We start from the raw sequence: 24,234 nt of genomic DNA on the forward strand, positions 1-24,234 counted from the left end.
TGCCTATTTTCAGACTGCCATTGACCACAGGTAACTGAAACTGCAGAAAATGAAACCATGGTTAACAGGGGGTGGGGGTGGGGGCTACTGCATTCTCTCTGTTTTTTAGGGAAAAAAGAGACATTTGCAGATGAAATTTCAAGCCATACTCTGTAGTTAAATGCAGGTGTCAGGGAAGAAGGACGTTTTGGAGAAGGGATTCTGTTTCCTTTCGTCTTGCTCAGTTCTGTTTTCAGATGATTTGAGCCCACATCTCAACACCATCACTGACTAGCTGTATGACTTTGGAAAAATATGTAAGCTTTGTCAGCCCATTTTCTTAGCTCCAGTGTGTAGATAATAATATCCACCTATAGGTTAGTTGTATTAGAAATAATGTGGACGAAGTATTCAGCGAGAGCAGGCACTCAGGGTTAGCTGTTATTATGTGACAAGCCGATAAAGTTGATCCTAGCAAAAGAGTTATTAATTTAATCAATTCAGTGTCAAGGTGATCAGTGGTGACCTCAGGAAGACACGGTGACTTTCAGCTTCTCCTTAACACAGCCCTCTCAGGTGGTTCAGTTTATTTATAACCATCACTATTTTGGTCAATTGTGTGGGCATGACCCGAACAGAACTTCCAGAGAGAATGGAGTGAGTAGATTTTCTGTCATTCTTGTGCCTTTCCTTTCTGTCCTCTCTCTTCCTTCACTGGGTGGCTTCTCTCTCTTATTCATCCTGCTGGGCCTCATTTGGGTAATGTGGAATCCTATTGCCTATCTGACTTTGCCATGGATAGATATCTTCTTCTCTATGGACTCTGTTTCATAAACACACATATGATTTTCAGCTTCAAAGAGCTATAGATGAGTGGTTCTCCCTGGGGAGATTTTAAAAATTCTAATACCTGGGTCCAAGCCCCAGAGGGTCTGATTTCACTGGTCTGGGGTGGCCTGGGTAGATGAGACCCCCTACTTCTCCCTGCCACTGCTACACAGACACTTACCTGCTAGGTGTGCATCTGAATGAAACTGAGGGAAGTCCTACTTGGAAAGAGAGGATGGAGCATAATGAGGCAGAGCTAAGAACAAATGGTCCTGCAACATATTCTAAAAATAGCCATGAATAAAACTGTTTATGTTATCATGGGTCATATAACTCAAAGTGACTATAATATTCCTGAGATTATTCTATCTCCCTAGGTTAATGATGGAATCTGTAGTTTCAGATTTGGGGGCCTTTCTAAAAACATCCTGCACCAACATATCTAGGACAGTTGCCCCTCACCCAGTTCAAACATGACATATTTTTGGTATAATAACAGGAGCTCTGTAGAGTGTTCTCTTTTTCCAACTTTTAGATTTTTGCTTTTTGCTGACTATAAAATTAAATCATGCTACAGTTGAAAATAATTTCTATCTATATTTATCAATTTAAGAAGAAAAATCAAGTGGTCATCTTAATTGATGCTAAAAATAATTTTATATAGTTTGACATCTGTTTATGATTAAAAACTCTTGGAAAAGTAGACGTATAAGGGAATTGCTATACTCTGATAAAGGAAACCACTTGAAAGAAAGAAGCAAACATCATACTTGATGTGAAACATGGCAAACTTTCTCTTCACGATCAGAAAGAAAAAAAGCAAAGATGTCTTTTTCATCAGTTTTATTCAGCTTTGTAAAGGAGAACCTAACCAGTGTAGTAAGGCAAGAAAAAGAAATAAAAAGTATAAGAATAAGAAAAGAAGTATTGAAGATGCCATGATTTTATAGATAATATAATTATGAACATAAAATAGCCATTGTAATCTACAGGTAAATTATTAGAATTAATAAGAAATACAGAAAAGGAGTTAAGTACAAACTGACACACATAAATCAATTATCTATATATTGCAAGAAACAGAGAATAAAATAGTTTTTTAAAATACCATTTACACTGGCAGCTAAAAATAACAAGTTTCAAGAAATAAGATTATCAAAGTACAAGTAAAATCCCTACAAAGAAAAATATAAAAATGTTAAGTAGTATTACAGAAAACCCAATAAATGGAGAGATATATTGTAATCTTAGATTCAAAGTCACAATATTGTAAGACCCCCCAAAATGTTAAATTTAATGTGATTCCAATCAAAACCCCCAACAAGTTTTTTTTATATAACTTGACAAACTGACTCTAAGATTTATATGAAAATACAAAGAACAAATTCCAGCCAAGACACTTTTGAGACAGAAAAATGAGGTGGGAGAGAATAACGGGCTCTACTGGATATCAAGATTTGCTATAAAGCTCCAGTAATTGAAACAGAGTGCCATTGGCATCAGATTAGTCAGACCAGTGGGAGAGAATAGTTGGCCCATAAACAAACCAGTGCACATACAGACCTTGAATTGGTGACAAAAACAGCACTGCAAAACAGCAGGGAAAGGGCAGTCTGGTAAATGATGATGAAGAATTAGGAATCCCAACAGAATAATTATATTGAACATCCAGTTCAGTTCAGTTCAGTTCAGTCGCTCAGTCATGTCCGACTCTTTGCGACCCCATGAATCGCAGCACGCCAGGCCTCCCTGTCCATCACCATCTCCTGGAGTTCACTCAGACTCACGTCTATCGAGTCAGTGATGCCATCCAGCCATCTCATCCTCTGTCGTCCCCTTCTCCTTCTGCCCCCAATCCCTCCCAGCATCAGAGTCTTTTCCAGTGAGTCAACTCTTCGTATGAGGTGGCCAAAGTACTGGCGTTTCTCTACACCAAATACAAGAATCAATTCTAGGTGGATTAAAGCCTAAATTTCTTTGTGAAAGACAAAGACATCAAGCTTTTAGAAGGTTGAGAAAACCCCCAAAGAAGCAAACACAAACAGAAGCACAGAGAAATCTTCATGGCTTCAGGTTAGGGAAAGATTTACTACATGTAATACAAGGCACACTAGCCACAGAGGAAAAAAACAGATACGTTTTAGGATGTTAAAGAATTTCTGTCCATCAGAAGACAACTTTATGAAAGTGAAAAAACAAGCCTAGTAAGTAGAAGATGGAACACATATACCTCAAAAGTGTTTATATCCAGAAAAATGTGCCCCTACAAATCAATTGGAGAAGGAAATGGCAACCCACTCCAGTACTCTTGCCTGGAGAATCCCATGGATGGAGCAGCTTGGTGGGCTACAGTCCATGGGTCACAAAGAGTCGGACACGACTGAGCGACTTCACGTTCACAAATCAATTAGAAATATGTCAGAGCAACCAATTGGAAAAATGAGAAGATAAAGTAGATATTCCATAAAAGTAGAAATCCAAAATGGTCAGTGAGCATACGAAAATATTCTTAACCTTTTTCTTAATCAAGGAGATGTGAATAAAATAAAATCATACAGAGAGATTCTAAATTGTGACTGTACCAAATATTGAGAAAGATATGGAGTAGCAGAAACTCCTGTCTTTTTGGTGGGAATGTAGATTTGTACAACCCCTTTGGATGGCAGTGAATATTAGCAAATAAAGGTGAAAACACACAAACACTATGATCCTCTAAGTATACTGTTAGGTACATACACTTCACAGAAATACGTACTTATGGACATCAGGATACTGCTGCAAGAACTTTCATGAACATTCCCCACAAAAATCAAAAATTGGAAATGACCAAAATGTCCATACATTTTTTTTAATGTGGACCATTTTTTTAAAGTCTACTAAATTTGTAACAATATTGCTTCTGTTTTATGTTTTCATTTTTTGGCCACAAGATCTTAGTTCCCTGACCAGGGATTGAACATTCACCCCTGGCACTGGAAGGCAAAGTCTTAACCACTGGACTGTCAGGGAAGTGCCTTATATAATTTTTAATGTATTAATTATCTCTGTTATTTTCTTAAAAGGGGATAATGTATAGCAATGGATATGAATAAAACTATAATTCCATACAACAGTCTTAAGAACATCAGTCAATTCAGTCACTCAGTCTTGTCTGACTCTGCGACCCCATGGACTACAGCATGCCAGGCTTCCTGGTCCATCACCAACTTCTGGAGCTTGCTCAGACCATTGAGTCGGTGATGCCATCCAACCATCTCATCCTCTGTCGTCCCCTTCTCCTCCCTTCTTCAACCTTTCCCAGCATCAGGGTCTCTAGAACATAATATTAAACAAAAAAAGCCAGACACAAAAGATTCAAATATATGATTTCATTTATACGAAATTCAAAAACAAGCACAACTTAACTACTTTGGATGCGTACTCAGGAGATAAAAATATAAACTAAAAACACAAGAAAAAAGTACCAAAGTTAGGATAGTAGTAACCTCTAGGGCAGAAGAGGGAAGGAACTTGTGGGTGTTCAAAATGTTCCATTGTGTGACATGAGTAGTTGTCATACAGCTGCTATGGACTGAATAGTGTCCCCCGACCTGCATTCATATATTGAAGCCCTAATTGCCCCCACCATGTGACTGTAAAGGAGAAGGAGCCTTTAAGGAAGTGATAACGGTTAAATGAGGTTATAACGGCAGAGCTCTGACCCTGGTGCCTTTGTAGGAGAGGAGTGGACACCACAGCTCTCTACCATGTGAAGACACAGTAAGAAATTTCCATTAGCAAGTCAGGAAGAGGACTCTCACCAGTACCCGGCCACACTGGCACCAGCCCCTTGAACTGTGAGAAGATAAATATTTGTTGTTTAACCATTCAATCTATAGTATTTTGTTGTGGCAGTCTAAGCTGGCAGATACACAAGCATTCATTTTACAGCTAATTTATATTTCAGGTGTGTTTTCATTCTGTATGTTACATATTGGGCTTCCCAGGTGGCATGGTGGGAAAGAATCCACCTGCCAGTGCAGGAGACACAAGAGACTTGGGTTTGATCCCTTGGTCAGGAAGATCCCCTGAAGTAGGAAACGTCAACCCACTCCAGGATTGGTGTCTGGGAAATTGGAGGGCTACAGAGCATGGGGTCGCAACGAGTCAGGCACATATCAAAATGAAAAGCTTTAAAACAAAATAAATTTAAAACAAATAACTGTTGCATTAAATGCAGAATACTGAAAAATAGAAGACAGTAGCTAGGTAGAAAAATTGCGGATAGAATTTTAGTTTATTCTTTCTCTATATATAAAATACATATACATATATACAGAGATGACATAGCATTATAGCATGTAAAATTTCTATCCTTTTTAACTTTTAACGCAAAAGCATTTTCTATCAAAAGTAAGAGTTATTTGGGGATTCTGGTTAAATATGGACGATAGCATGAATATGTTTTACCCCAGCCCTCTGAAAATGCCAGTGGAATGACAGCATGGGAACAGTATAAATATACACGAACAAAAAGAAGTAGAAAAGAAAGCACAGAGGACAAAAGATGTCAAAACACTCCCAGAAAACCAGAAGTGGATGGAGGACGGTAATGACTCAGCAGACCAGGGCTTGTTAAATGACAGTGCCTGCAGAGAAGGATAAAAATGAAGACCAAGGCATTTTACCCTCTAAAACGCCAGAGCCCTGAAAGTGTTGATGTGGTACAGGTGGCAAAAACAGACTGGAATGAGAGAAGAACATGGGAGCAGACAATGTTCGCTTGTTTTTCTAACAGCAAGAAATTAAAGTTGATACATAGGAGTGAAAAATAACTATGTTAAACAGTGCAAAGGTAAAAAGGAAAAAAATATTAAATACAGTCAGATGATGGATAAAACGGAGGGGAAAGAGAATTAATGAGAGAACATAGTAAGGGCACTGTATTGTATAGCTTTATTATAATTATAAACGTATATTTTCAAGCAAGTACTAGAACTGAAATAAAAACTTCTAAATTCAGAATCATACAGAAAAATAAAGCAAATAAAACACATCAGACAATGAAATATTTTAAAAACTATTAAAAACATAACAAAGTAATATAAGTAAACTGAGATCAAATCTATCATGTCAAGAAATATAAATGTATTTGACTCATCTGTTTAAAAAAGTCATATTATATAACAAAGCAGTACTGAATTCTATGCTGACCAAAAATATACCACTCAAAGTGACACAGAAAGGTCAAAATTTAAAAATGGGCAAGGATATAGTGAAGGTAGGTAGAACAGGAAGCAAGATCTTAATATCAGAGAGGGTTTAATTTAGCCCAAAACTTAATAAACAGAATTAAAATGACACTGCTGCTGCTGCTGCTGTCGCTTCAGTCGTGCCCGACTCTGTGCGACTCCACAGATGGCAGCCCACCAGGCCCCCGCATCCCTGGGATTCTCCAGGCAAGAACACTGGAGTGGGGTGCCATTTCTTTCTCCAATGCATGAAAGTGAAAAGTGAAAGTGAAGTCGCTCAGTTGTGTCCGACTCTGCACGAACCCATGGACTGCAGCCTACCAGGCCGTCCATGGGATTTTCCAGGCAAGAGTACTGGAGTGGGGTGCCATTGCCTTCTACATAATGCTAAATAATCCATAAACAATAATGTATATTTCTGCAACAAATAATGTGGCAACAATGTTTGTAAATCAAAAATTATAAGAGTATTAGGGTAAATAGACAAGAACATTGTAAGGGGCATTCCCTGGTGGTCCAGTGGTGAGGATTACGTGCTTACACTGCAGGGGGTTATGGGTTTGATCCCTGTTCAGGGAACTGAGATCACACATGCAGTGCAGAGCTGCCAAACAAACAAACACAAATCCACGTTGTAGGGGATTCCAGTTCCAGTTCAGTCGCTCGGTCATGTCCGACTCTTGGCGACCCCAGGGACTGCAGCACACCAGGCCTCCCTGTCCATCACCAACTCCCAGAGTTTACTCAAACTCATATCCATTGAGTCAGTGACGCCATCCAACCATCTCATCCTCTGTCGTCCCCTTCTCCTCCTGCCTTCACTCTTTCCCAGCATCAGGGTCTTTTCAAATGAGTCACTTCTTTGCATCAGGTGGCCAAAAGATTGGAGTTTCAGCTTCAGCATCAGTCCTTCCGGTGAATATTCAGGACTGATTTCCTTTAGGATGGACTGGTTGGATCTCCTTGCAGTTCAAGAGACTTTCAAGAGTCCTCTCAACACCACAGTTCAAAAGCGTCAATTCTTCATCCCTCAGATTTCTTTATAGTCCAACTCTCACATCCATACATGACTACTGGAGAAACCATAGCCTTGACTAGACAGACCTTTGTCCACAGAGTAATGTCTCTGCTTTTAATATGTTTGGCTGCAGTCACCATCTGTAGTGATTTTGGAGCCCAAAAAATAAAGTCTCTGTTTTCATTGTTTCCCCATCTATTTGCCATGAAGTGATGGGACCAGATGCCATTATCTTAGTTTTCTGAATGTTGAGCTTTAAGCCAACTTTTTCACTCTCCTCTTTCACTTTCATCAAGAAGCTCTTTAGTTCTTCTTCAGTTTCTGCCATAAGGGTGGTCTCACCTGCATATCTGAGGTTATTGATATTTCTCCTGGCAATCTTGATTCCAGCTTGTGCTTCATCCAGTCCAGCATTTCTCATGATGAACACTGCATATAAGTTAAATAAGCAGGGTGACAATATACAGCCTTGACGTACTCCTTCTCCTATTTGGAGCCAGTCTGTTATTCCATGTCCAGTTCTAACTGTTGCTTCTTGACCTGCATACAGATTTCTCAAGAGGCAGGTCAGGTGGTCTGGTATCCCCATCTCTTTGTGTATTTTACACAGTTTATTGTGATCCACATTGTCGAAGGCTTTGGCATAGTCAATAAAGCAGAAGTAGATGTTTTTCTGGAGCGCTCTTCCTTTTTCGATGACCCAGCAGATGTTGGCAATTTGATCTCTGGTTCTTCTGCCTTTCCTAAATCCAACTTGAACATCTGGAAGTTCATGCATGGTTCACGTATTGCTGAAGCCTGGCTTGGAGAATTTTGAGCATTACTTTGCTAGCGTGTGAGATGTCTGCAATTTTGTGGGAGTCTGAGCATTCTTTGGCATTGCCTTTCTTTGGGATTGGAATGAAAACTGACCTTTTCCAGTCCTGTGGCCACTGCTGAGTTTTCCAAATTTGCTGGCATATTGAGTGCAGCACTTTCACAGCATCATCTTTTAGGATTTGAAATAGCTCAACTGGAATTCCATCACCTCCACTTTGTTCGTAGTGGTGTTTCCTAAGACCCACTTGACTTCACGTTCCAGGATGTCTGGCTCTAGGTGAGTGATCAGACCATCATGATTATCTGGGTTGTGAAGATCTTTTTTATATAGTTCTTCTGTGTATTCTTGCCACCTCTTCTTAATATCTTCTGCTTCTGTTAGGTCCATATTATTTCTGTCCTTTATCGAGCCCATCTTTGCATGAAATGTTCTCTTGGTATCTCTAACTTTCTTGAAGAGATCTCTAGTCTTTTCCATTCTATTGCTTTCCTCTATTTCTTTGCACTGATCACTGAGGAAGGCTTTCTTATCTCTCCTTGCCATTCTTTGGAACTCTGCATTCAAATGGGCATATCGTTCCTTTTCTCCTTTGCTTTTTGCTTCTCGTCTTTTCACAGCTATTTCTAAGGCCTTCTCAGACAACAATTTTGACTTTTTGCGTTTGTTTTCCTTGGGGGTGGTCTTGATCACTGCCTCCTGTACAATGTCACAAACCTCTGTCCATAGTTCTTCAGGTAATCTGTCTATCAGATCTAATCCCTTGAATCTATTTGTCACTTCCACTGTATAATCATAAGGGATTTGATCAAGGTCATACCTGAATGGTCTAGTGGTTTTCCCTATTTTCTTCAAGTAGGGAAATTTAAGTCTGAATTTGGCAATAAGGAGTTCATGATCTGAGCCACAATCAGCTCCCAGTCTTGTTTTTGCTGATGTAGAGAGCTTTTCCATCTTTGGCTGCAAAGAATATAATCAATCTGATTTCAGTATTGACCACCTGGTGATGTCCATGTGTAGAGTCTTCTCTTGCGTTGTTGGAAGAGGGTGTTTGCTGTGACCAGTGTGTTCTCTTGGCAGAACTCTATTAGCCTTTCCCCTGCTTCATTCCATACTCCAAGGCCAAATTTCCCTTTTACTCCAGGCATTTCTTGACTTCCTACTTTTGCATTCCTGTCCCCTATAATGAAAAGGACATCTTTTTGGGGTGTTAGTCCTAGAACGTCTTGTAGGTCTTCATAGAACTGTTCAACTTCAGCTTCTTTAGCATTACTGATCGGGGAATAGACTTGGATTACTGTGATATTGAATGGTTTGCCTTGGAAACGAACAGAGATCATTCTGTCCTTTTTGAGATTGCATCCAAATATGCATTTCAGACTCTTTTGTTAACTGTGATGGCTACTCCATTTCTTCTTAGGGATTCTTGCCCACAGTAGTAGATGTAATGGTCATCTGAGTTAAATTCACCCATTCCAGTCTATTTTGGTTAGCTGATTCCTAAAATGTCGATGTTCACTCTTGCCGTCTCCTGTCTGACCACTTCCAATTTGCCTTGATTCATGGACCTAGCATTCCAGGTTCCTATGCAATATTGCTCTTTACAGCATCAGGCTTTACTTCCATCACCAGTCACATCCACAACTGGGTGTTGTTTTTGCTCTGGCTCCGTCTCTTCATTCTTTCCGTAGTTAGTTCTCCACTGATCTTTAGTAGCATATTGGGCACCTACCCACCTGGGGAGTTCATCTTTCAGTGTCCTATCTTTTTGCCTTTTCATACTGTTCATGGGGTTCTCAAGGCAAGAATACTGAAGTGATTTGCCGTTCCCTTCTCCAGTGGACCATGTTTTGTCAGAACTCTCCACCACGACCGGTATGTCTTGGGTGACCTTACACGGCATGGCTCATAGTTTCATTGAGTTAGACAAGGCTGTGGTCCATGTGATCAGATTGGTTAGTTTTCTGTGATTGTGGTTTTCAGTCTGTTTGCCCTCTGATGGAGAAGGATAAGAGGCTTATGGAAGCTTCCTGATGAAAGAGACTGACTTGAGGGGGAACGTGGGTCTTTTTCTGGTGGGCGGGGCCATGCTCAGTAAATCTTTAATCTAATTTTCTGTTGAAGGGCAAGCCTGTGTTGCCTCCCTGTTATTTGACTTGAGGCCAAACTTGTAGGGGATAGGGAAGTGTAATTTATTTCTTTCAGCCCTATGACAAATCAAATATATAAAAAGTATGTAGGGATGCAGATAACCAGAGTAGCACAATTAATAAGATAGATCTAATTAATATATTTCAAACTATATTCCTTGAAAAATAACTGTATAAATTGGCCAAATATTAAGCAACAAAACCTAGACAAGATCCAAAAAGTAGAAATAATAAAGAAAATATTCTCTGATCACACTGCAATAAAATGAGAAAAAACAAAATCAGGGGAAAAAATGATCCTTCCATTTGATAATTTTTAAAACCTTTCTTGGAGAACTCTTAGATGAAAAAAAAAACAGTAAACCAAAATCATATAATTTCTAGGGAAGAAAAAATATTTTTAATAGCACTTTGTATGTATGTATGTATCCATAGCATAATCTGTACTGCTATACAATATTCTATACTATATTCACCTGTATTTCCTTCTTAAAGTCTTCATATTTCTTTCTGTATTTAGATGATTCATCCCCTTAGATGCATGTGTGTGTCTGTGTGTGTGATATGTGATAGGCTTCTAATATTTTCCCATAAAGATTATTCCAACACCATTCTTAGTAGGTTATCATTTCTCTTGTAATTCCTCCTACCACCTCTGTCATACACCTAATTCCCATGCACACTCAAGTCTGTCTCTCTTACTGATCTATACCACATAATCTAAATGCTTTATAGTAGGATTTAATCTGGTTGATCATTTGACCCCTCCTTACTTGTCTTTGGGGCTTCCCTGATAGTTAAAGCATCTGCCTGCAATGCGGGAGACCCAGGTTCAATCCCTGGGTTGGGGAGATCCCCTGAAGATGGAAATGGCAACCCACTCCAGTATTCTTGCCTGAAGAATCCCATGGATGGAGGAGCCTGGTGGGCTGCAGTCCACGGGGTTGCAAAGAGTCGGACACGACTGAGTGACTTCACTTCACCTCACTACTTGTCTTCGTAAAAATTATCTTGGTTCTTCCCATTTCTTTACTTTTCCATATCAATTTAAGGGTCAGATTTTCAAGCTCTTTTCTTACAACTCTTAAAACTTTGTAAGTGCATTGAATTTATCTATTACGACAGGGATTCCCTGGTAGCTCAGATGGTAAAGTGTCTGCCTGCAATGCAGGAGACCCAGGTTCAATCCTTGGGCTGGGAAGATCCCTTGGAGAAGGAAATGGCAACACACTCCAGTACTCTTGCCTGGAAAATTCTATGGACGGAGGAGCCTGGTAGGCTACTGTCCACGGGGTCATAAAGAGTCAGACATGACTGAGCAACTTCACTTTACAGGAAAAATTGCCACTTTTATAACATATATAATTGTATCTTCCAATTTTTATAAGCTTTCTTTTATAGTCTTCCATAAGAGTTAACATCTTCTGTAAAGTTCTTACATATCTTGTCTCTAGGTACATTACCATTTTGTTACCCTTTTGAATATTTCTATTGCTAAAATAAATTGATGTTATTAAATTTATGTATATTGATTTTGCATTCAGCAACCTTGCAGAACTCCTTAACAATTATTATTCAAACAATTATATCATCTGCAAATAATGAGGAAAGTGCTTCTCTCTTTATGATTCTTATACCACTTGTTTCTTTTTCCTGTCTTATTAAACTGGCCAGGACTTTCAGGACAATGCTGAATTGATGCTATAATAGTGACCATATTTCTTTTGTTCTTGGTTCTAAAGAATATGCATTTAATATTTCACTATTATCATGATGACTATGGGATTCTTATCCCATATCAACTTGATACTTCCCTTATCAAGTTATGGAAATTTCTTTTCACTTCTAGTTTAAGAGCTTAATTTTGAATGAGTATTGGTTTTTATCAATATTTCTATTCTTATTATCATATAGTCTTTTATTTATTAATATAGTAGGTTACTGTAATAAATTTGCTAATCTCTTTTAATGGTTCTAGCTTGATCAATGCTGGATTCAGTTTGCCAACATTTCATTTGATCTGTCTAGGTAAATGAGGTTGACTTATAATCTTCTCTCATGAGCCAACTCTTTGGGTTGCTTTTCCATCTCTGCTTCACTGTCTTCCTTCTATATTTGCCCTGAGAATTTCAAATTCTCACTCTGCTCTACAGAACAATTCACCTCTCCATCCCCCCATGGCATTTCTCAATAAGTGATCAAAGAATTTTCACTAAAATTCTCTCAGTAGCTCCTAAAACATTTGACAGATTCAGAAGAAAAAGCAATGTAATCTTTTTACACACAGATCATTTAAAAATCTGAAATGTAAAATTAATTGTCATTTACATAGAATTTCTGACTTTTCGTGTTTTTTAGAGCAGTGTATGAACTTTAAGGACTGACTTAGTTCATACTGGTTAACGTGGAGTTAGTTATGGAATTAATCCTCTATCTTAATTAATGTATTTTATTGTCTTATGACATTACATTTACATTTGTTGTTTACTTTTGTTAAACTTGCATTTGTCATCATTACCATTGCATAGTATCACAGTTCAAAGAATGAACTATCATCGTAAAAGTGGTTTGCAGAAATATAATAATGACGAAAATAGAAAAATAAATCCTATAAGTAATAAATGGACTTCGTCAAAGCAAAAAGCTTGAACCTGTATGTCATAAGTGGACAATCAGTGTGGATAATTGCACAAAAGCAGATAAAAATAAATAAGAAAACAGGGAGATGACAATGATAAATAAATTTTATTGGATCAATGATCCTTTCAGTCAAGTGTGTGTGTATTAGTCCCTCAGTCGTGTCCGACTCTTTGCGACCTCGTGGACTGTAGCCCTCCAGACTCCTCTGTCCCTGGAATTCTCCAGGCAAGAATACTGGAGTGGGTTGCCATTTCCTTCTCCAGGGGATCTTCCCAATCCAGGGGTCAAACCTAGGTCTCCTGCATTGCAGGCAGATTCTTTATTGTCTGAGCCACCAGGGAAGCCCCTTTGTTCTAATATCTAATTTATTATCTCTTAACATTTTATCAAATAATAATAGAAGACTTCCAAAAACTTCCTTACTATATTCTAATTTATCAACCTCACTTTTAAACCAACTGACTGTCCCTAGTACAAACGCAAAAACAAGGATTTCCAGTACAAAATTGTCAAAATTCCATGTTAAAGGTTGAAAGATATAAAAACTATAAAGTCATCATTTGCCTTCATAGCAAAAATAAGCACAATTATACCTTTGCTGATAAGATATAAAACTAGCTTCAAAAATAACAAATATTGTAGTTGGAAAGAAAGCAAGAAATAATCAGTAGAACTCTTTTATCAGAGCTATTGGATTTCTTATAATGTGACTGGCATTTAAAAATTGATGACTGTTATGTATGTAAACAAGCAGACACTGTACTTCATAGCTGAGAAAATGATTGAATAAATCAGTTGTCAGTATAGATTCACCATATATGTGAGAGAGAAGTATTTGATAACTTTTTGTCCTATTTATCATGAAGCTGATTTTAAAAGAAGAGATTTCTGGTTTAATTAAACTTAGTTTGTCAATTATGAAATAGACTTTAAAAAGTACATTAACTCCTACACAAACGTTCATAGCAGCATCATTCACAAGACTTGAAAGGTGGTTTCCAAATATCCCATCAACAGATAAATGGACAAATGTCCAAGAAATAAATGGTAAACAAAATGTCTGTGTATATATGATGAAATATTATTCAGGCTTAAAAATGAATGAGATTCTGATATTTGCCACAACACGGATGAAGCTTTAAAATACTATGCTAAGTTAAATTTGCCAGATACGAAAAAGGACCAGTATTGTATTGATACGATTCCTCTTATACGAGGTACCTAGAATAGGCAAATTTATGGAGACAGGCAAGGTAGAATAGTGGTTTTCAGGGAGCAGGGGAAGGAGAAATGGGGAGTTGCCTAATGAGTTTCTGTTTGAGATGATGAAAAAGTTTTAGAGAGGGATATACTTTGGTGATGTTTGCACAATCTTATGAATGTATTTAATGCTGCTGAATTGTGTACTTTAAAATGGTTATTTAAAGTAGTAAGTTTTTTATTATATGTATTTTACCACAGTGAAAAGAAAAGATAGTTAAATTGGTATTGAAGCTCTAGCTACATGAGCAGCAAGGAAAGGCCTCACTATACCAATGGACGATGTTGCTTCCAAATGCAGTATGGCACTTATTGGTGAAATAGGGGAGCTCTGTCTATAGCATGCCCCCAGACCCTGATCTGCTGTTGAGGGACATCATGGAAGTTGTGATTATAAACTGACTGTGGTTACTTAGTATATGTCTCCTCAGCCAATAGGACTGAAACAAAAAGTGAGTACAGGATACTTTTGCACACTGAATTGCTCTGGCTGGCAAACAACAACAACAAAAGGTTTTACAGTGTTTTCTAATAAGAAATCAAATCTTTTAAAATGAGTATTTCTGTGGCTATGCATGGCATGTCTCAGTAATATATTTAGGATGTTGAATCGTCTCGATCTTTGACTTCAAGGTCTAAATACCAGAACTTTTAAATGATTAAATATCACAACTTCTTAAAACTGAACAGTGGTGCAGATAGCTCAGTGGCTGAGAGTTCGACATTTTCCCAGTACCAATGATTTTCTTCACTCATCAGGAAAAGCACTTAAGGTATGTCTTTGCATATTAAAAATCACATCCAAATGCTGCATCTGAACATGCAAAAATGCCTTGTGAGGCTAATGTCACCAGAGAGAGATGTGACTTCGTCAGCTGCTGTCTGCCCAGCTGAGACCTTTTACCTAGCTTGCAGTGGCACTAAGCTGGGGCTCTTGTCCTCTGGTGAAACTCTGAAAATAGTCTTTAGAGAGAGCTCTCTCCATAATTTCTAGATCTGCATTGGATGTGAAAGGCCAGAAATAATCTGTCAAAGCTTCCCAACAACCTATAATTCTGAGTTAAGATTTTCTAATTTAGAAAACATAAAGAGCGGGGGGAAACCCAACAAGCTTTGGCAGCTGACAGCTCAAGCAGCTCCCCAGCCAGATATAGATTTCTTCGTGAATGATTTCAAACAGCCTTTCTCCTCTCACAGATAGGAAAGGAACATTACTGCTATTCGCTTTTTAATCTGGTTTTTACTTTTAGTTAAGATACACAGATACATGGTTTAAAAGGTCACATAGCTCCATAAAGATTCAAACAAAAACAGCAATTTCACGTTCCTCATCTCCTCACGCCTAATCTGTACTTTTAGAGGCAACCACTGTGTTTCCTTTTTTTTTTTCCCTACTGCTTTCTTTGATACCTCTCATTCTCTAATAATATATTCAGACTACTATTTAAAATTTTTTTTTCCACATTAGATATTATCTATTGGCTTTCTGTTATAGAAAAGAAAGGGATTAAGTCCACATATAAACACTTATTTTCTCTTTCTGTCTCTCCTCTTCCCATTATAGCTATAATTTTTGGTTAGATAATCGGACAATATGTACACTGCCTGACTATATATATGATTATAGAATAGTATTGCTAAGCAAATACTACTCACAGCTGCATCATGCAGTATATATACACATACACATATATATTGCTTTCTCTGGAGTGAATAAGGACTTCATTTCTTCCTTTGCTCAGTTTTCTATATATTTCTCACTAATCTGTACCCAAAGTCTTCTCCAGAGGTTTAATTAGTGCTTAAGTTTACTTGAATGTATCAGATTATCCATGTTTCCATTTTTCTTGGGAAAATCCCTCTTAGAGTCCCTCAACTGCTGCCTCAGTTTGATCTAGATGTTTCCACAGTGTGATGAACAGATCTTTTCCAGAGGTTTTTCTTTCTCCATCCTCTTTTGGATTCCATCTGTCACTTCCCTACATCCCATATTCTCCTCTTTATCAGTTGCTTCCTTGTTTTGGTGGGACATACCATCTAGTAACGTTTTTAGATGGGTTGCTGGGAAATAAATTTTCTGAGACTTGGAATATCTTTATTCTACCCTCATCTAAACAGTTTAGCTGGAGAAGCAATTCTATATTAGAAATTATCTTCCTCAAAAAATTTAAGGCATCATTCCATTGTCTTATAACCTCCAATTTTTGCTATGAAGAAATCTCGCACTATTTTGATTCTCAGTCCTTTGTATGTGACTCCCTCAGGAAAAGTTAGACTCTTTTGTTTGTGTAAAATATTCTCAGATTTTGTGATGTGCCTTGCTATGAACATTTTTCATTCATTTTCCTGAACACTCATGGATATTTTAGCTGACTAGATCCTTCAGTTTAGGGAAATGTTCTTATATTATTTCTTTGATAATTTTCTCCTGTATATGTCCTTCTCTATTTCTTTTTGGATCTCCCATTAATCAGATATTGTACTTATTGGTCTAAGTCTCTAATTTTCATATTTTTAATCACCTCTTATTTATTTCTTTTTGTTCCACTTTCTGTGAGATTTCAACTTTATTTCTAGCCCTTCTATTAATGTTTTAATTTTGCTATCATATTTTTGCTTTCAAGTGTTCACTTTTGTCCTTTGAATGTTCTAGTTTGTAGCCTTCTGTTTGTATTCACTATCTTCTCATCTCCTAACTCTCTAAAAATATTACTGATGGGGATATTTCCTAAATCTACTTCTATCTGCATTCTCTCTTTTTCTTTTTCTTTCCTGTTTCGTTCCTTTAGTCTTTAGTGTTAGAAGTATCCTTCAGATTCCTGATGCTCAGTGGCTGCCTGAATACATTAAAAGTGCAGCATCTTCTGAGCTGTTAACCTGACTGCCAAGCTTCTAGGAACTTGCTGAGGGGAAGAAGTGGGTGGGTGGCAGGGTTGTCTGCCTTTTAGTACATATGTAAATTTTTCTTTCATACCCCTGTGTCAGGATGCAGCTCTCTCCCTCTTATTCAGTTGGTCTATTTCCAGATCAGAGGAGGCAGTTCCTCTCTGAATGGGTGGTGTGGGGTGGTATTTAGAAAGCCCAATTGCTGTTAATAAAGACTTTCAAGCTCTCTTTACAGACCCACTTGCCACTGTCTCCCTGGGCTCCACTTTCAGAGACATTTAGCGTCCCTAAGTCCTAAGCAGCTCTGCTCTCTGGGTTGGCTTGCTTCTGGGAACTCCCGGCTTCCAGCTTTCTAGAGTCCGCTCTGTTAGTTACCATTCATCCATCTTCACTCTAATCTCCAAAATGCTGTTGTGTTCTCCATTATCATTGCCCTAGTGAATGTATACTTTTTTAAAAGTTCCTTTTACAGTCATTTAAGAAGAATTTCCGAAAGGTTGGAGGTAAATACGTGTTCAATATGCCATATTCAATCAAAAGTCTTTTCATTTTTCATACCAGTGTTTACATTTAGAATCTTATAATTTAAAAAAATATAGTGTATCCAAAATTAGGTGTGATTTATGCATGCATCTATGTCCCTTGGGCAGTAGTTCTCAAATGGTAGTTCCTCAGGCCAGCAGCATTAGGCTCAGCTGGGAACTCATTAGAAATGCAAATTCTTGGGCTCTACCCCAGACTTAAGGAATCAGAAACTCTGGGCCGACAGCCTGGAAATCTATGCTTGAACAAGCTTTCCATGGGGTCGGTCAGATCTGTGCTGGAGTCTGAGAACCACTGCTGTCTGTGAGTGAGGCATTCTGAACACTAGAGAAACACTCCCCTACTCTCAACCTCAGCGTTGGAGCCTTCCTCCTCAAATCCAAACCCAAAATGTGTCCAACAGAATAAAAAGGCTCTTTTGAGATGACTTCCTCTAACAGGATCCATCCTCCTGAGAAAATGTGTATGAATTCAGATGTTTTTCTCTTTCATGACACCTAGTTATTTACTGCTTTAGATAGTAAACAGACCAGGATCCCTGAGGCCAGAAATGCCAGCAGGCCAAGCATGGCATGAGAAGAAAAGATAGTGGGAAGCAGAGAAGTCTGGAGAAGGGGGGTGCAGTCAGATCTCCCTCTTCCGTATTTTCAGTCAACAAGTTGAGGGAGGAACTGCCGGCTTCTCTCAGGGCAGAGAGCCTTGAGGAACCTCATGGAACAGGAGGAGCTTTGTTTGGAAGCCTGTGGTGGGTGCGTGCCCTCGCCCTCTGCCCACCTTCAGAGCAGCAGAGGCTGCTAGTCAACCCAGCCACACATGTCCCTCCCCACCCCCCCCCATCTTTGCGATTCCTCTGAGTTCCTCCATCTGCGTCTCATCTCCCTAGCTTCCCCTCGTCTCCTTCCCCACCTTGGTGATGCTCTTTGCATGCTCTCCTTTGGAACAATCACAACCACTCTCCCTTTGAGCTCTCTCCAAGGTGCAGTTAATACTCCCTTTCTACCTTCCCTCCCAGGTATGTGTTCACTGTCATTTATACCTTTGAAGCCTTGATAAAGATATTGGCAAGAGGATTTTGTCTAAATGAGTTCACTTACCTGAGAGATCCTTGGAACTGGCTGGATTTTAGTGTCATCACTCTGGCGTGAGTATTTCTCCACATCGATCTGTGTATGACATTATAGGTGTGTCCAGAAAAACATCTGCTGCTGCTGTTGCTAAGTCGCTTCAGTCGTGTCGGACTCTGTGCGACCCCATAGACGGCAGCCCACCAGGCTCCCCCGTCCCTGGGATTCTCCAGGCAAGAATACTTCTGCTTTATTGATTATGCCAAAGCCTTTGACTGTGTGGATCACAACAAACTGTGGAAAATTCTTTAAGAGATGAGAATATCAGACCACCTTACCTGCCTCCTGAGAAACCTGTATGCAGGTCAAGAAGCATCAGTTAGAACTGGATATGGAACAACAGATTGGTTCCAAATTGGGAAAAAAGTACTCCAAGGCTGTATATTGTCATCCTGGTTATTTAATTTCTTTGAAGAGTTCATCATGTGAAGTGCTGGGCTGGATGAAACACAAGCTGGAATCAAGATTGTCAGGAGAAATATCAATAATCTCAGATACGCAGATGACACCACCCTTACGGCAGAAAGCAAAGAGGAACTGAAGAGCCTCTTGATGAGAGTGCAAGAGGAGAGTGAAAAAGCTGGCTTAAAGCTGAACATTCAAAAAACTGAAGATCATGGCATCTGGTCCCATCACTTCATGGTAGATAGATGGGGAAACAATGGAAACAGTGACAGATTTGTTTTTTGGGGACTCCAAAATCACTGCAGACAGTAATTGGAGCCATGAAATTAAAAGACGCTTTTAATTTTTGCTCCTTGGAAAAAAGCTATGACCAACCTAGACAGCATATTAAAAAGCAGAAACATTACTTTGCCAACAAAGGTCCATCCAGCCAAAGCTGTGGCTTTTCCAGTAGTCATGTATGGATGTGAGAGTTGGACTATAAAGAAAGCTAAAGGATGAAGAATTAATGCTTTTGAACTGTGGTGATGGAGAAGACTCTTGAGAGTCCCTTGAACTGCAAGGAGATCCAACCAGTCAATCCTAAAGAGAGTCGGTCCTGAATATTCATTGGAAGGACTGATGTTGAAGCTGAAACTCCAATACTTTGGCCACCTGATGCAAAGAAGTGACTCATTTGAAAAGTGACTCATTTGTTGGGAAAGATTGAAGGCAGGAGGAGAAGGGGATGACAGAGGATGAGATGATTGGATGGTATCACTGACTCAATGGACATGAGTTTGAGTAAACTCTGGGAGTTGGTGATAATCAGGGAAGCCTGGCGTGCTGCAGTCCATGAGGCTGCAAAGAGTCAGACATGACTGAGTGACTGAAGTGAAACAGGCTGCCATTCTGGGGGTGTTATCCTTATCTCTTTCCAGCTTCCTCATTTGGGACTGTGTGGCCCAGAGTCTCTTTGCCAAAGTCTCTTGCTTTGGGAGTCATTTTCCACGGTTAGTCCCATACCCTCGGGGAGAAGTTGGAGACCTTAAATCTGAGCTGATAACTGGCCTGTCAAAGTGGATCAGCTTTGTACCTCCCAAACATGAAGATCTTTCCTTGAGGAACCAGTGCCCAAGGAGATGGGTTGGCCACACACCATCTGCATGGGTAGTACACAGAATCTTCCAGATCACAATGGTGTGGTGGGGGTTTAGCTGCTAAGTCATGTCCAACTCTTGTTATCCCATGGACTGTAGCCCACCAGGCTCCTCTGTCCATGGGATTTCCCAGATAAGAATACTGGAGTGGGTTGCCATTTCCTTCTCCAGGGGATCTTCCTGACCCAGGGATTGAACCCAGATGTCCTGCATTGCAGGCAGATTCTTTACCACTGAGCCACCAGGGAACTTCTTGCATCTTCTCAAAGAGGCCATTCTGAAAAATATTGCCATAATTAAATCAGGGTTCATGTCAGTCTATGGATGCAAGTGCCAGTAGATTCTCAGTGTCTGTTCTGGGTCCTTCCTAGGCTTGTGTTGCCCCAAATTGTCCTTATTTATGCTGCATAAATTCCCAAGACCCTCTTTATGCAGAGATGCTGACTGATTTCTGGTTCTACAGCTACGCTGGTGAAGTGACAGATCTCCGAGGGATCTCAGGCCTGCGGACATTCAGAGTCCTTAGAGCTTTAAAAACCGTGTCTGTGATCCCGGGTGAGTGGCTTTAACCAGCATATTTACTCATAGAGCTTATGTTGGTTTCCACAGCCTAACATCCCACTTTCATTTTCACAAGAGCCCTATAAATTGCCAGAATATGGACTATTGTCCTCATTTAAGAGATAAAGAAACTGAGGCCCAGAGAATAGAAAACACAATCCCAAATCCTCATCACTAGAGGCAGTTGTGACCTGGAAACCTCATGTCCTGATTCTTAGCCAGCGCTCTGTCCAGAGTAACTCATGGTGTCCATAAAGGACAAAAAGGTCAGGTCCTTGTTTTACATTCTCATTGCGGGATTCAGGCAAGCCTCCAGTCAGATTCTCATTTATACTTGAAACCAAAATGTAAGCTTGGAAACAGCAGGTGAAAGTGAAGGTGAAGTCGCTCAGTCATGTCCGACTCTTTGCGACCCCGTGGACTGTAACCTACTACACTTTTCCGTCCGTGGGATTCTCCAGGCAAGAATACTGGAGTGGATTGCCATTTCCTTCTCCAGGGGATCTTCCCGACCCAGGGATCGAACCCAGGTCTCCTGCATTGGAGGCAGACACTTTAACCTCTGAGCCACCAGGGGAGCAGAGAAGAAGGGAAAAGGCAGTCCTAGGCTCTGGTGGTTGTCTTCCCCATTTTCATCTGAACATTTGAGCCTCAGCCCTGCCTTTGGACCCACAGAAGAGAAAATAATTAGGCAATTCTTGATTACAGACAATCCAGAAATGGAAATAGTCCCCCAGGGCTGATCTTATTGGGCCTCCATGATACTCCTCAACCCCCTCTGGGTGGATGGAGGGGATGGTCAGGCCTGAGACCAGGTAATGGCTTTGAGACGGAACTCAAGTCTTCCCCCTCGTGGCCTAATGGGTCGTCTCCCCTCCCTCACCCCAAAACCCCTGCGCTCACCTGGAAACAGAAATACTTATGCTAGAGTAGAAGTCCCTTTCCACAGTTCTGCGTCTGGCTCTGCAGAAAATGACTGGAAAGGCTTTGCCACCTTCCACTGAACGAAGAAAATCATGAAGAATCATTTTCTTCATGAAGAAAAGTAGTCAGTTCTTCCCCTTAGTATCTCTCTCACCTACTCAGCCAGGAAGACCCTGAGTTTTGTGTACAACACCTGGCCTACGGAGACTCCCCTCCTGCCTCATCTCTCTCCTGTACCCACCTCCAGGATCTTCCTGTGGTTCCACAGATACTCATAGCTTTTGCTCATCACGCAGTCCCAGGCCACGCTGCTCCTCTGTTAGGAAAGTCCCTTCTCCTCTTCACTCAACTCATAGGCATCCTCAGGGTCTGCCATGCTCTGACTTCCTCAAGGAGGCTTCCTGGTGCTTCCCATCTTCCTCAACCCCCCACCCGACCCTACTCCCACCCGCAGGCTTCTGTGATGGACTGTTTCTCTGTGTGCCCACCTACTCACTAATGCTATAGAGTTTCCCCTAACTCGTCAGAGAGCCCCACAACAGGCCAGTGCCTTAACCATTGCTTGGCTCCTGAGAGAGACCCAAGCAGAGCAGAGGGTGCTCAGTGGATTATTCGGCCAAAAAGACAAGGCAAGGCTAGATCACAGCTTGCTTCTCTGCTTAGAGCTCTTTCTGTTACTTAGAAATCTGCTTTTCCAAAGAGGGTGATTTCCTTTGCCAGAGCAATAAATCGTCCTTCCATAAACAAGCAGGGGCCCCATCTTTGCTGCCAGCTATGCTGCTCAGATTCTCTGTTTCTTCCTCAGTGTCTCTCATGGCCTTGCTCTATTGCTATGTTCATCCCTCTGTCTTTGTGTCCCTGTCTTGTTCTATCTCCCTTGCATCTCTCCCTCCCTCCCTCCATTTCTTCCTTCTTCTTTTCTTACACCTCCTCCTCTTTCTTTCCTACTCCTCCTCTTCCTCTTCTTCCTCCTTTTTTCTTTTCTTCTTCTCCTCCTTTCTCTCTCTCACACCAATGTTCCTATGTCCCCAAGCCTCAAGCTGCCTCCCAGGACTGAGATAAGGACAGAATGCTGCTGCTGCTAAGTTGCTTCAGTCATGTCCGACTCTGTGCGACCCCATAGACGGCAGCCCACCAGGCTCCCCCGTCCCTGGGATTCTCCAGGCAAGAACACTGGAGTGGGTTGCCATTGCCTTCTCCAAGGACAGAATAATAGATACCAAATGACTGGAGTGAAATTGGCAGCCTCGTGCTAGGCCTAGTACCTGGAGCACCGCAGGTACTCAATAATTATTTTTTTATCAAATTGCTACTGTCTGGAATTTATTCACTTTAAGAAGATTTTAATAATAATGCATAGTCTGGGTCTCAGTTGCCTCATCTTTACAACTGGACAATATTTTCTTCCTATCTGCCTCTCAGGCTTATGGCAAGGTTCAGATGAGGAACTGGGCTTGAAACTGCCCTAGAGTTTGTAAAATATCTCACACCCGTGTGTAATGAAAGGGTAGGAAGGCTAAGATGCGAGCATGCCAGGCACACGCGTGTGCTCTGTGTGTGCCACACCACCCACGTGGAAGTATCACTGTCATCTTCCCACAGGGTTGAAGGTCATCGTGGGGGCCCTGATCCACTCGGTGAAGAAGCTGGCTGACGTGACCATTCTCACTGTCTTCTGCCTGAGTGTCTTTGCCCTGGTGGGCCTGCAGCTCTTCAAGGGCAACCTCAAGAACAAATGTGTCAAGAACTGCACAGTTGTCAATGAGACGGCCAATTACTCCTCTCACGAAAGACACGAGTGGAATTACTGCCAACAGGACCCAGGTCTGGTTGGTGGGGGGTGTGGCGCCTCTGCATACCTGTGCAGACATATATTTTGATTGAAATTCTTCTCGTGAGTTGTGTTTTACTTTGGGGCCGCCCCCCATTCTCGGTAGTCCAATGTCCCTTTCACAAGGAAATGAGTCCAAAGGCAAGTCATCCTGCCTCTGCTGGAGGATGCTCAAGGCTGAGGCCGCAGCTCAGCTTCTCTCTTCCCAGATGAGACATTTCCCCTTCCCAGCTCCCAGCATACCCACGGAGGGCACGCGGTCAAGTATATTCTCCATGCTCAGGCAGAAGTCTCAGCAGGTGTTGCTTTTACCACTCAAGGCTTGAGTTGAGGGTTGAGAGCCATATGTGAGACTTCTGCTTCTTCCTTTATTTTGCAGATTACTATACCAACAAGGAAGGCACTTCTGACCCCTTACTCTGTGGCAATGGATCTGATGCAGGGTGAGTGTTCAAGCCATAACAAAACACCAATGCCCAGCAGCCCTTTCTCCTTTTTGCCATCAGTTCTTTCTGGGTGAAGCCTAGGTTGAAAGTACTGAGGAAAATGTGGAAATTAATAATCCATGGCCTCTGCAGTCCCAGGCTCACGGGAAGAGAGTTTCTGAGTAAGCTCTTGTTATGAAACAAACATCCCCAAGATTTTTGTGACTTAAAACACCAGCCATTTATTTAGCTCAATATTCTGTGCATCCGCGCCTTGGGCTGAGATCAGCCTGGTGTTCCTCTGACCTTGACTGGACTCATTCATGCATCTGCAGGCAGTGGACAGACTAGCAGAGGTCCAGCTGATCCAGGATGGCCTCAGCCTGGGTGTCTTGTTTCTGTTCCACATGGTTTCTCACCCCTCAGCAGACTAGCCCAGGCTTATTCTCCTATTGGAGGCAGGATTCCAAGAG

General features: G+C 40.7%; 1 protein-coding gene across 3 annotated transcripts in view; it reads left to right on the forward strand.

Annotated features, from left to right (window-relative positions):
• The window catches only part of SCN10A (sodium voltage-gated channel alpha subunit 10), an 88,346-nt gene that overhangs the window by 5,532 nt on the left and 58,580 nt on the right, over positions 1-24,234 (forward strand). For all 3 annotated transcript variants that reach the window (XM_040246208.1, XM_040246209.1, XM_040246210.1), the window contains exons 3-7: positions 556-636; positions 18,365-18,493; positions 20,484-20,575; positions 23,108-23,329; positions 23,716-23,779. In XM_040246208.1, coding sequence (XP_040102142.1) covers positions 556-636; positions 18,365-18,493; positions 20,484-20,575; positions 23,108-23,329; positions 23,716-23,779 — 588 coding nt within the window. The remainder of the gene's footprint in view (positions 1-555; positions 637-18,364; positions 18,494-20,483; positions 20,576-23,107; positions 23,330-23,715; positions 23,780-24,234) is intronic.

This window comes from Oryx dammah, unplaced genomic scaffold (assembly GCF_014754425.2).
Source record: "Oryx dammah isolate SB20612 unplaced genomic scaffold, SCBI_Odam_1.1 HiC_scaffold_9, whole genome shotgun sequence".
NCBI lineage: Eukaryota > Metazoa > Chordata > Mammalia > Artiodactyla > Bovidae > Oryx > Oryx dammah.